Source organism: Archocentrus centrarchus, chromosome 13, assembly GCF_007364275.1.
Source record: "Archocentrus centrarchus isolate MPI-CPG fArcCen1 chromosome 13, fArcCen1, whole genome shotgun sequence".
Classification (NCBI taxonomy): domain Eukaryota; kingdom Metazoa; phylum Chordata; class Actinopteri; order Cichliformes; family Cichlidae; genus Archocentrus; species Archocentrus centrarchus.
This window is the reverse complement of record NC_044358.1, coordinates 14,156,654-14,170,016: the sequence shown is the minus strand read 5'-3', so window position 1 is coordinate 14,170,016 and position 13,363 is coordinate 14,156,654. Positions and strand designations below refer to the sequence as shown.

At 46.3% G+C, this 13,363-nt stretch overlaps 1 protein-coding gene across 1 annotated transcript; it reads right to left on the bottom strand.

Moving 5' to 3' along the window:
* Window positions 1–106: 106 nt before the first annotated feature.
* bicra (BRD4 interacting chromatin remodeling complex associated protein) lies at window positions 107–13,109 on the bottom strand. The gene is made up of 15 exons (XM_030745431.1): window positions 13,053–13,109; window positions 10,506–10,551; window positions 10,356–10,401; window positions 9,781–9,846; window positions 7,451–9,517; window positions 7,085–7,264; window positions 5,016–5,627; window positions 4,480–4,672; window positions 4,295–4,392; window positions 3,993–4,127; window positions 3,840–3,892; window positions 3,600–3,748; window positions 3,417–3,511; window positions 3,212–3,314; window positions 107–3,114 (listed from the first exon to the last, which is right to left on the bottom strand). The coding sequence occupies exons 2-15, from the start codon at window positions 10,544–10,546 to the stop codon at window positions 1,289–1,291; spliced, it is 5,664 nt and encodes a 1,887-aa protein (XP_030601291.1). The 5' UTR covers window positions 10,547–10,551; window positions 13,053–13,109; the 3' UTR covers window positions 107–1,288.
* Between the last annotated feature and the right edge of the window lie 254 nt (window positions 13,110–13,363).

Below are 13,363 nucleotides of genomic sequence, written 5' to 3'. Positions count from 1 at the left end.
CTCGTATCTGTGAAAGGAATGCAGCCCTCAGAGGAAGCTGCTGAATAAAAGACTGTAGGACAGGACGCTGCAAGGTTTCATAAAAGAAGCAAGGTTTAATTTACAGTTTTACTAAATGTACATTTTCTTTTTAAAAAGTGTCATTATACACAATAAATACAATACAAAATTAATCTGTAATACTATACTTCAAATTCTCTTACGGTCTTTTTGTACATTATTATTGTTCCTTTTTTTCAATTTCAATGCTTGTGCTGTGTTTGTGTTTGAATTGTCCACCAGGCTTATAAAAATAAAACAAAAGGGAGGCAGAGATACAGACATACAGCGGCAGGAAGATCCAAAAACTGAAAACACAGAGAATCAGTTAAACCTTGCCTGACCCCTGCTGACTGAAATGCATAAAGTCCTAACCTGCCATCACAGGCAACAGGAGGTCGCAGTGAGAGTGTGGAGGCGCAGTCCCAAAAACATCTGACAGAAAAGAACTGCACTTCCTTACAAGCTCATTTACATCCTGACAGGATAACAGCATCCCAGAGCAGTCCAAACGGTTTCAAGGCGTGATATCTGTTTAGAGTAGAGACACAGAGGCTGACGGTACTTTGTTTCCACCCTGAGACCAATGAGCTGATCTTTAGGGTTAATAGACTTTATCAAGAACACATTTCTTTATGAAGAGTTGGACTGCATCATTTTAGCAGGTGTTGTTTGTGGAGCAGCACAACCTTTGCAATAAGACAATCAAATATGGTATTTGCAGAAGTATACTGCATGTATTCTGACCGTTTACAGTACAACACTGCAGTAACCTCTTTGGCCTTTCTGCTGCAGCTATCTAAGTGAAAGGCTGTTGACTTTAAACTGTTTGAACAGGCCGTCTGATGCTCATTAGGACACTGATTAAACCCAAAGATGAACCACTGTGGATAGAGATGCTCAGGCCCCATGAAAGGAATGTATGAACAGATCAGAAGTGAAGAAAGAAAGAGAACTGCCACTGACAATTTAATCCTGTTCCTCAAGTCTGGCTGAGGGAGCACACATGCCAAGCTCGTTCAAGTCTGCAATTCACCGTTTTATCTTCGAGCACGCTCACACTTCCATCGTGGGGCTACTTCAGACTGTAAATGACAGAGAAATGTTTGGACAATTCAAATAGACAAACAAAGCCAACACAGCCTGGCAGAGTACTACAGTGATACTGTTTTCACAGTGCCCTTTCCCCTGCCTCGTTAAACTGTTTCTCAGTTCCCCCTCATCAGTCCGGTCTGAGGCTGAGGGGCTGTTATCTACTTTGAGTCTGGGGCACCAGGCTGCCATTGTGGCCCCGGCCACCAACCTGAGGGTGCTGGGCCAAGGAAGAGGACGAGGAAGCAGAGGAAGGGGGTGGAACTGAAGGTCTGTGGGATGAGGCTGTTGAGCCCCCTGGGCGCTGACTTTGGTGTTGGTGGGGTCTGCTGTTGCCCCCTTTAATATGGTGTCCGCGGGTGGAGGGTTCCTGCTGCAGGTTTAGGATGCTGTCGATGGCGCACTGCAAGTGCTCGTTCAGTGAGTCGTCTGGCGGGCTGCCGCTGGAGAAGCTGGCGTTATCCATGTCAGGAGAGTCCGACTTGCAGCGTTTGGCAGGAAGCAAAGAGTCTCTTGTGAAGGAAGACTCTGGTGAGGGAGGCCCAGGGGCGTGTTGGTCCATTCTGAATGTTCCTCCTGCCTTATGCCGATTTTTTCCACTCAGCCTCTTGTATTTACTTACATCTGTCTCTTGGTCTGTGTGCTCGTCCTCTCTCTCCTTTGCCCCTTCCCTGTCCAGGAGCTGTGGGAGATGATGGTGTTGTGTGGTTTTGATCCCACGATTAAACACATCATCCATTTCGTCCAGCCTCTGCACCGCACTCCCTAAACGGCCACTGTCGTGTCTCGACTCCGTGTGAGTGAGTAAGGCCTCCCTGTCTCTTTTCTCTACTTTCACGCTGGCTATCACTGTCCGCTCTGAGGGAGGAGTTGAGGCCTCGAGTCTGGGGGGTGACGGTGTGGTTCTGGGGTAGGATGAATTTTCGTCTCCTCCACCTGGGACGCCAGGTCTGACCCGGGGACTAATGTTTTCACGGTAGGTTTTTCGAAGGGGGAGGCGGCAGGTTGTCTGAGAGGAAGTGGCAGTGGAGGCAGGGTTGGCAGGGTTGTGTTTGACCCCACTTGTGTCGTGGTGATCCAATGTCCCATTCATCTGAATGGAAGATGAGGAAGTGGACAAAGACCAAGTATGGGATGAAAGGGTGGAGGAAGATGGAGCTGCGACGGGGGGAACGCTGCCTCTCAGCGATGGGTTGCACTGAGAGGTTGATATCGTGACCGACAAGCCAGAAGTAGTGCATACAGGGGACTGAGTTCTGATAACTGTAGTAGAAGGGGTTGATGAAGGGTGGGTCTTCTCATGTGATACAGCAGCTTCAGACTGTGGCTGAGTCTGGGATATAGACTGGCTGCTCAGCTGAGGCTGAGGTGTGTGCACTGGGTCTAAGGCAGTGTTGTGGACCACCTTACTGAACCCCGTTTGATCCTGCTTGATCTTCAGCTTCAAACCAATTCTTCTGCGAGCCTCGTAGGTCTTGATAGGCGGTTTGCTCGTTCGCTGTGGGAGAGCATCATCATCATCGGCCGCTTGAGAGTTTGATGACGAGGATGAAAACGAGGACGATGCTGCTGGAGTACGAACTACAGAGGAGATCTGGCTAGCAGGTTCGGCCACTGGCTTGACAGCTGGAGCCGGAGCTGGAGGTGGGGGACAGCTGCTGGACCAGGACACAGATGCACTGCCTCCACCCTGCTTTATCACCAGCTTGGTAGGAGGGAACGGGGAAAGAGACGGGGCAGCAGAAGGAACTGAGGCAGGAGGAGGAGGAACAGGAGCAGAAACTGGTGTGGGTGCAGGTGCAGGGTTTGGGGCAATGATTGGAACCGGGCCCGGGGGGGTGGCGGCGGCAGCAGCAGCAGCAGCAGGCGCTGGAGCGGGGACAGCAGCAGATACACCTCCGCTCACTGGGGTTGGTTCAGCAGATGATGATTTCTGCTGGGATGAAACACTCTCCAACATTCGCACATTTGCCACAAACTCCTCTGCAAGTACATAAACAGAATCATTTAGTTAACATATACCTCATTTATTTTGAAATACCTACAAAATCTTGTGTAAGCACAGGCGATGGTAAGATACCTGGCCTCTCCTTGGCCAAAATCCTGTCCTGATTCAAAGCAACCTTCTCCTCCTGAATGAACATCCGGTCGATCATCACCATCTCTGCCGAGGGGCCCAGTCTCTGCTCATGTTCACATGCCAAAAAGCATCCGTTTTAAAATCAATCCAGGACAAAGACAGCACCAAAAACACTCACAGTGAACGCACTGATTTATAAACTTACTTTTGACTCTGCAAAGAGCAGGTAACGATATTTATCCAACATGGCCTGAGTCCTTTTCAGCAGCTGGCTGGAGACCTTCTCAAATTCATCATCCACTGTGTGGATGAGAACCAAATTCATCAAGACTGTCAACTATAAATCAAGTGATACATTTGATCTTGTCTAATGCTACCAATGCGTTACCTCTTTGATAATCTTGAGAAGAGTTGGCAGTTCCCTGGTAGAGATGGTAAGGCAGCAGTCTGTGCAGTGTGTCCTCAAATGAGTGGAAAGGAGCACTGTAGTTTGGGTGAAGCACTGAACCCTGATGTTTCCTTAGCTGTTCTAGCATCCTGGAGACAAAGTGTGTGAAATAAATACTATTCACAAATATGGATTTAACAGGCGATTAAATCAAGCACTCAGCATGACCGCGGAGCATACCTGGCTTCTTTACTGGGCTCTGCACTGAAAGGCATTTTCATTATTGTTGTTGTCTGTGATGGGAACAAACAAATAAAAAGCGGGGGGTTAAAACACTCCGAGCTGAACCTTAAATAGCAGAGGCAGGATGAACATGCAGCGACGCTCCTTTACCTGAGCTTGTACTGGAGCTGGGGGCTGTGGAGCAGGCATTTGAGTCAGACTAGCTCCCAACACCTGTATCTGTATGCCACCTTTCCCCAGAGTCACCCCTCCTACAGAGCTTATCACTCCTGGCTTTGGCTGAACCTGTGGGGGAAATGCAAAGTGACAAAATATACAAAAGGAGCACATTGAAAATTTTATATACACACCTTTTGAAATTTTGTGCTGACTGAGAAAAATGTAAGAGGTAGCACAAAAATAATTCCCAGCAACTACCACGTATGTGTCCTTAGGTTGGTAATAGTACATACCTGTGCAGGCTGGGTAAGGCTGGCAGGAGTGACAGTCTGATTCACCATTGCTCCACCTGGCCCTTGGGCTCCTGAGAATACCTGTAAGTCACTTGATGCTAACAATAAAGAGGAAAAATCATTACAAAAAGATACGTGTCACGGGTCCTACTGTTTTCCATCAGTAGCAGTAACTGATGTCTAACCTGTAGCAGGAGTTTTGACAAGCACTGATGTCGGCTGCAGCATTGAGGGAAGCTGAGCAGGTGCACCAGTGCTGGCTGATGATGCAATCACCACTTTATCAAGAGGCACATCTTGCTGGGAACTAAACTGAGTGGTGGCTTGAGGCTGAGGCTGAGCAGGCTGCTTGGCTTGTAGCATGATGTTCTGCTGGACCTGAAAGGACAAGATAACGTTTCTACCTCAACTCAACATGAACCCGTTTCTTGGAGCCCACTCGGACTCCTGATCTAGTTAGGCTGCATTTAACCCAGACATCCTTCGACAACAGAAAATACTGCAAAGGCTAATCAATACCACGATCTTTTGGAAGTTGTAACCCACACACATGCAAATCACATGTCTGACTTTCTACAACAACAGCTGCATTAGTGAAAACACTGAACCACAGGAAGGAGAAAAAGTAACATCTAAAGTCAAAATACACACAGTGACTTTACAGTCAAGAGCTCTAACTGCATGCTAATCCCACTGCAAGTTTTCAGTAGGAATGAAATACCTGGTGCAGCTTTTCCAGCAGCTGTTTCTGCTGAAGTGAGGGTTGAGAGATGGTTGAAAGAGTCTGAATTTGTGCTCCTACTAACTGCAGATGATGTTGCTGCTCTGATGTCAGGCCCTGGATGGGAACCTGGGTTTTCACCACAGCGGCGGCACACGCGCTGACAGGAGGTGCAGTAAACTGATGATGCGCAGGTGGAGGCTTCGGTGACTGTGACATAGGAGGCATGTCTTGTTGGTAAGGGGTAGGCTGAGAGGCTGGCTGAGGCTGAAGCTGAACTTGAATGTGTGTCTGCTGGGGTGGCGTTTGCTGTGGCTGGCCTTGCGGAGCTGGTTTGGGGGACTCTGCGATTTGGTTGTGGACAATAAAGAGTGGAGGGTGAGACGAGGGTGTGCATGAGCGGGAGGGAGTTTGTGACTGCGGCTGAGGCTGAGAGGGAGGACGTGACTGCTGTTGGTGGTGCGGTGACTGGATCTGCTGGCTCAGAGTGAGAGGAGACTGGGAAGGCTGCGGACTTTCTGCCACTGGGGGCGCTGTGACATGAGTGGTCAAGGCCGGTGAAGGGGACATTCTCTGGATCTTCAGAGGCTGCTGATGTCCACCGGAGGGTACCTGAAAAGGTGGGATCCAAATACAATATGCTTATCTGATTCAAGAATGTGAACATTTTAAAACAGGATGAAATCAGGATATTAAGCATGAGAAAGAAAAGCGCGCGCGCACACACACACACACGCACGCGCACACACACACACGTCTATAGTGAATAAGATTCTAGACACAATCTGACATTTGACACGAGATTTGGGCGTTACAGCGTTTCACCTTTTTGACATCAATAATTATTATTAAGGTAAGCACGATAATACTCGCACCTAGGTTAAAACTCCTAATGACCAATGAGTATAATGATAATATGGCAACATTATTATAATACAATCACACTAACTTTACAATAAAAAAAGCAAAGAAACTGATAAGAATACAGAAATATCACCCAATCCCACTGTACACAAACACAACAACCAAACGACACAAAAGCAAAGTGTTAGACTTCAAAAATCTAGTAGATGCTTAAGTAAAAGTAGTAGAAGGCCACTGATATTTTTTCTAGCATTTGAAGAGATTTACACATAAGAGGACAATGATCATCTGCGAGCCAAAAAGAAAAACTGTAGCCAAAAGCAAGAAGTCAAGATCTGTGGGTCTGTGGTGGCAAATTAGAATATGATCTGTAGACTTGAGGGACGAGTGACAGGTGAACATGTCCTTTTGGTTTGGAGGGGGGGGGGGGTTCATTACATTGGTCACACTAGGGGTAACAAGGGGAGGTGAGGCTCTAAATGAGAAGTGGAAGATAGTGAGGAGTGACTCAAATCATCGGTCAGTAATCAGTAATGCAACAGATGAAGATGAGTTGATTTACTGTGACTAAGCAGTGTTAGTGAAGAGGTTCTTCTAGTCTTGCTGCTGTAGGCAGAAACCCAGAAAAACAGGCAGCTCTCCTCGTGCGGCTAAGCCACTCCCATCACATGAGCACAGGCATACGCACATGCTTGCAAAAAAATAAATAAATACAAAATTTCTGACCAGCATTTCTAAAGCCTGAAAACAGAACGGCAGGTGGTGGATTAGTCAGTTTCTCTCTCAGTTCACCTGTATTTCAGGATGCTAAAATATAAATTATTTTGTTCAATTATGCCATAGCCTTTGTCTACCTCAGCTTTAAGATAAGGAACTGATGAAAAATATCAAATTAATTAAAATTAACTCTGCTTTGGGTCTTGATTGCCAGTCCTAACCTCAGAGGAGTTAGCACAGGTATGGACAGTTGGAATGATCATGCCTTTACATGTAATTAAGCAACGTAAGAAACACACAGAAGCAGCAAGCCGACAATCTTTTTTGCTCTTAGGAAATGCACAGCAGGGCTGAGAGCCATAGAAGCAATGACTGACACAGAAGAGAGGTACAGAGCAGTGAGGAGGAAAGATAAGATAACCTAACATTGTTGTGGAGGCAGCAGCAGCAACAAGGGGGTGGGGCTCAACATAAAGGGGCATTTCTACCTGCTTTACCATGTGGGAGGGGCCAGGGGAAGGGCTGTGGCTCTGACCCACCCAAGAGTCAGTTAATTGGCTGTCATGGACAGCAGGGGCCGGAGCAGTGATGCTGTTGCTGCTGACGATTACAGATGCAGGTACGCCCACAGAGGGGGTTGACTCATTCTCTGTTTGGTGGTGCTGCTCCTGATTGGAGTACATTTACCATTTCAGGATGAGGGAAGGAAGGAGGAAGGGAATTGGAGGGAAGGGGGAGTAAAATAGTAAACCAAAGAGGTCAAACCAAGATATCACTCCGTGCATGTTATTTATTTTTTAAGACAATGTTAAACTGAACACAAGCTAAGCAAAAGTTCAAAGTGGAGCACTGACCTGCTGAAGAAACATTTGCAGAGACTCCTGGCTCAGGATCATGCTGGAGCCCTGGTTGGTGAACAGTAACCTCCCTGGACTTTGCTGAGCCTGAGGGGGGACCAGCCCCACTGCTGTGACAGAGGAAGAGGTGGAAACAGACATGGACGGAGAGGAGGAAGATGCGGTGGTAGCCGTGGACACAGAAGAAGCCGGTTGCATGGCGAGGATAGATGACTGTGGTACAAGCTGCTGAGTGGGATGAGTAGCCTGGTCTGTGGAGCTTCCCAGCACAGTTACGCACTCTCCTGGTTGGCCTTGAGCCATAGTTGCCGCTACTGTGCTGCTGGGGACTCCACCTGGCTGGGGCTGCAGGGCTGGCTGAAGGCTGACAGCGGGGCTCAGTCCTTCCACCTGACTCAGCATGGTCAGGGAGTTCTGAATTGGCATGCCCTGTATGACTGTCTGGGCATGGCCTGAGACAGTCTGGGTCTGTGTCGGATTTTGACTCTGAGCCAATGTGACAGGCATCTGAAAAAGGGTAGGTGTGCCCATCTGGCCAGGCTGGAGCTGAATGGGTCCAGAGAGGATGTGAGCTGCCCCAGGATGGCCCTGTGACGTCAACACCTGACCCAAATTGATATTCTGGTTTGCAGTTAAAATCTGGTTTGCAATGAGCTGCCCGCCCGGACCCTGACTTGTTATGATGTGGCCCCCAGGGTGCTGCGTCAGGATCTGCCCACCTGCTTGTAGCTGTGGTAAGAGAAACTGGTGGTTCTGACCTTGTAGAACTGTCTGTGAGGGAATAACGATGCTGCTTGGTTGGTTTAACAAGTGTACACTGAGGGGCTTGCCAGATGGTTGTGCTGCTTGTTGCTTGAAGAGAGTTTGCTGAAACTGAGGGCCTTGGGTTGTGGCTTGAGTACTCAGGACAACATTGGGGCCTGGCTTTCCTGTCAGGAAGGCTACATTCTGAGGAGCAGAAACTGGAAGTTGCTGCAGCCCTAGGGCCTTATGGGTATCATTTTGCAAGACTTGGGGTGCTGGCTGTGGCGGCTGCGGTTGCTGTTTGAAGATTTTCGGTTGGATGGCTCCCCCCTGAGGGGGTTTAGGCTGAATAGGTGTTGGTGTGCGCTGGATGATCACGTTCTGCATGATTTGGCCTTGAGGTTGTGTCTGGGGTCCTATTCCTGAACTTAGAGGGGTGCTGCCAAAGCCCACGAGCCCGGCAGGAGCAGTCATTGTACCACCACTACTGCTGTTCGTGCTGCTGACACAAACAGCCGGTCCATTTAAAGCTGGAGATCCCAAAGTGGCTTTATTACTTTGGATCAGAAGTCCACCTCCTGAGCCTCCGAGCCCTGTTTGAGAACCAGCACCTGATACCTCTGGCCCAGACTGGTGCAGCTGGTAACCACTCATGGCTTTAGCCAGGATTGGCTGGCCAGACTGATTGATAGTCATGACGGTAGGCTGACCCACAACCTGAATCTGTCCAATACCCAAATGTCCAGACTGACTCCCATTAGAAAGAGCTTGAAGACTTGAAATGGGTTGAAGTGTCACATTTCCCAGGCCCACTGGCTGCATAAATGGCTGAACACTAATGGCCTTGTTCATGACCTGGGGTTGGAGCTGAAGCCCTTGCTGAGCGAGGACTGACCCTAGCATGTCAGTTGTGGCGTTGGGGGGAGTAGCAGTGGTGCTCGTGGCTGACCCAGGAAAAATTGTTGCTGCTCCCCCAACACCAATGCCTACACCAACAGCAGTGCTTCCAGCCCCAGAGAGGCTGGCATCAGGCAGTGTCTGAACCACCTGTGTAAGGCCTGGAATTCCAAAGGAGCCCAGGTCCAGCTCAGCTTCTGCCTCCTGTAAGCTTTGCTCTGTGATGTTGGCTTCAGCCAAACTTTGCTGCAGGATGTCACATGGCTCATGATTTGTCCCAATGCCATTACTCCCACCCTCTCCACCTGGGGATTCTCCCAGGATGTCATCCTCCAAGAAGTCCAAGTCAACACTGACTCTGGGAAGGCCTGTTGACTCACTGGCCGACAGCTGGGCTGTAGGCTGGACCTCTGGAACATGGCCCTTCAAGGAAAGGAGGAAAACAAAGAGGAAATAAGTGAAATCAGGTGATGTGTAAATTCAGATGAATAGTTATCATGGTTAAGGAGTGGAAATGAACGCAGTAATGCAAACACGAGAACCCCACAAAAATATTTTATCAAATCGCAGCGAAACAAAGCTCATCAAGTGTAGGTATGTTAGTGGATGGGGAGGGCGTAATAGGTGAAGCATGCAACATAGATGAATAGAAAACAGAAGGAAGAGCATTGGGGGATTTTACTCACCCCAGTGGTAGAGAAGAACGAGCTGGAGGGGTCACTTGAACCATCCAAAAGGTCGTCAGTGTCCAACTACAGACACACCCACAAAGGACAGAAAGATGGAAACCAAAGGCACCCAAACCAGCAGGCAAAAGTCACCAGGACAGAGAAATATACAGACCGTCAACCAAGGGGCAACAAGGAAAGACAGAACCGTCCAGAGAACCAGTAGAAAGATAAGTGACGGAAGGGCAAAATGATAGGAATAATACAGAGTGAGGAAGCGTTAGTATTATCATTTCCCAGGGAGACTGGAACTATAAATGGTGCAATCTAAAAGCAAAGAGAACCGTTAAGCTGATAAAGCAATAAGAAGAGTTTGTGAAAGTAGTGAGGGAAGCATGTTTTAGGGCGCATTAACGTGTAATCTAAAGTGACTTAAGCACAGTCGCGCATCTCTAACTGACACAAGCACTCACAAAAATATGCATAATTATGACTCCGCATCACATCAATGACAAACTCACTTTTTGTAAATAAAAATCACAAGCTTAAAAAAATCAAGATGACCCCCCCCCCCCCCCCCCACTCGTACTCACATGGGTCTCAGATCCATGAAGAAAGTCATTCAGAGCTTCTGGGTCACTGAAAGAGAAACCAAAGTGAATCTTAACAGTACAGAGGAAGAGATGGCTCAACAGTTTGTTATGAGACTTGAGTGAACTTTCACTGAGTCATCAAGAACTTACCAAATTACATCGAGAAGGCACCTGCCGTCTTCATCATCCATGACAACTGTAAAAAAGAAAACGTCTTTTTTAAAAGACCAGTTTTAATTTATTTCATTGTCAATGCATTCGTATTATTGTTTCAATTGTATTACATTGTTGTTGTTATTTTGTTTTTTAGTTTTGTTTTTTTTTTTGGGGGGGGGGGGGGGGGGTAGCCCTTATTTTTGATAGGGTAAGCAGGGAGTGAGTGAGGGGAATGACACACAGGAAACGTCAGGAGTGGACTTGAACCCATTTTCATCTCCATATTTTACACAGAGGCTGATTATGCTCCCTGAGCATGTCATGAACTAACATTGTGGTTATTCATCATTAACAATCCTTTCAAGTAAAAAAATTAAATTCCATTTATTGAATTATTTCTGCAAAGCACTGCAAAGTCATCACAGGAAATTCAAACATTATTCTGTTGCTGCAAAAATCTGAATCACTATTACTTTGGTATTACATCTTTTTTTTTAAATCATATATTTGTATTTGTACATATTTGTTCCTCCTTGTTGGACTCCTGGTGTTTCCAAACGACTTCATTTGTTTTGCTTGTTAACCAAATTTAAACTGTCACATGATCTGGGGAAGGGACTTTGAAGTTAACTGCCCACCCCTTATAAGAATTACAAAAAGAAACCATATATGTTGATATCATGTTTTCAGGTTGTTAGTCTAGAGAAGGAGGGGGTCAAAGTATATTCAGTTAATGGGCCACATGCAGCCAAATTTGACCACTAGTGAGCTACAGCAGTAAAGCAATTTAATAATAAACAATGTTTCTTTTAATGTAACAGAGTAGAACTAAACATCAATGTACAAAACTGATAAAAAACAGCCTAAATTATTTTTTTAAAAAGTGAAAAGTCAACAATAAGTCTTATTACATGTGCATTACAGATTACAGTATCTCTATAAAAGTACAAAACTTTCTGATTTAGAGTTTTTGAAACTGAACTTCTGTATTAATTTTACTGTTTATGATTCTAAATTTGTCAAGATACAGAAATATTTTTAACTCCCGTATAGTTTAGTGTCCGGCAGAGCTGTAATGTAATTATGGCATCAGCTCACCTGAAAGACCACAGGCATTAAAAACCTTCATATCATCTTTCATTCTTGCTAAGCCATCCATTGAGCTGGACTGGACACCCCTGGTCAAGACTTTGGTATCCAATAAGACTAAGTTATATTTAAGTGCCCCAATTAGTCGTAGTTAGTATGGGGTATTAGTTACCAAGTCCTTTCTAACTTAATTAACAAGCCCTTATAAATTCCATCACATACCAAATACAGAAAATAGCCAACCGATAACAACAGTCAGCGGTTTCAAAATCCATTTTTCCCCCTCTGTGTGTGTGTGTTTTTTTTACATTCAAATTATGACTAATGACTCAAAACATTACATCACCTATCGCTGTCAGATATTTCTGGGGTCTGGTTAGGATAAAGCAAGCGCTGCATGATAAATAACATACGAGGTCCTTAGACTTAGAATAATAATAAATAAAGTTTACAGCTAACGAAATGCAAGGCGTCGTGTTTAAATAGCTACATTGAATCACAGAAATCCCCATGCAGAACTCATGTTTGGTAAAGACGGAGAAAAACAGCGGATGGCAACAGACAACAAACTGAAAACGCGCGGTTTTCGCTCCGCCTGCAAAGATTTCGAGTACGGGCTCTCGCCTCCCGCTGAATTTACCACAACTCAAAACAACAACTGTGCTTATCGCTTCCAGTAACAGGAACGCAACATCTCACATCATCTTCCACGAACACAGTTTACCAACAGCTACGACGCGAGCGTTCACCCAGCTGCCGCTCCGAGCAGGCTGCAGATCGTAGCCATTGCTCGGTTAAAGCGCAGCTAGTACGCAGGATATGAATGGAGTCACTGCAAGCGGCTTGCTACATGCTAGCTAGTGTTTTCAAAGAGCTTTGCATGTATATTTAGCCTATTCCTTACAACACGCAGTATTTAGTAGTCACATCGTTGATTTAAGACTCTAATTTAACAAAACGTTTGATTTTAAACCCCTGTTTTGCCTCTATTTTCAGTCATTTTAATGTATCTGGGTTGACTTTCGTTAGCCTAGCTAGCTAACCTGCTAAGCCAACCAGCTATCAACAATATTGAGACGTACAGCTAGCTTGAGGCTTTGACATTCAAAACAAACCAGCGAGTGACATAATTTTAACACTCCTACTACACGGCGACGCCTCGATTTGGCAAAGACGAGGCAATGTTGCCCGCTTTGAAGCGTAAACGCAATTGCGCAGCTAGCTATCGCTGCTTGCAAGCAAAATATGAGTTAATGTTGGAATACTCTTGGATGAGGGGGGTATGCTTGGGAATTCGGTGGAAAATGAGCATGTTCGCCGGTTCGTGCGGCAGCGTGGCGCTTCGATTGCGGTAGCTGTGCAGTTCGCGGCTCGCGTGCAGTTCGCGAATATTGCAGCTTTGTTACAGTTATTCGGATTAATAGAGAAATCGCTACATTGTAACAAACTCACCCGAGACGATAGAGGTGCAGGCAGCGCGGGGTCTCCAGGACAGCCTCGCACGGGCTGCTGTACAGGACCCAACTACAAGGCAGGAAACAGGAGACTTCCGGTTTGCCTGATTGAAATCTATTCCTCCTTCGTGTACCGTGTGGACACATGGAGGAAGTTTTCGTGGGACGTAGCGTAGCAAAGTTTTTTTTTTGTTTGTTTGTTTTCTTACATTTAAACACCTTTTCTCAGTAAATTTGGTGGGCTGCTTTTGTTTGAAAAACTGAAGTCCGAGATGCGGGCGGGTGGATTGTAGATTTTCCAGATGATAA

Coding starts and splice junctions, on each gene's coding strand:
- bicra (XM_030745431.1), bottom strand. CDS start 10,546: ATGGATGATGAAGACGGCAGGTGCCTTCTCGATGTAATTTG. Junction 9,518..9,780: donor CGTTCTTCTCTACCACTGGG/GTGAGTAAAATC, acceptor CTTTCCTTGAAG/GGCCATGTTCCAGAGGTCCA. Junction 3,749..3,839: donor GAGCCCAGTAAAGAAGCCAG/GTATGCTCCGCG, acceptor CTTTGTCTCCAG/GATGCTAGAACAGCTAAGGA.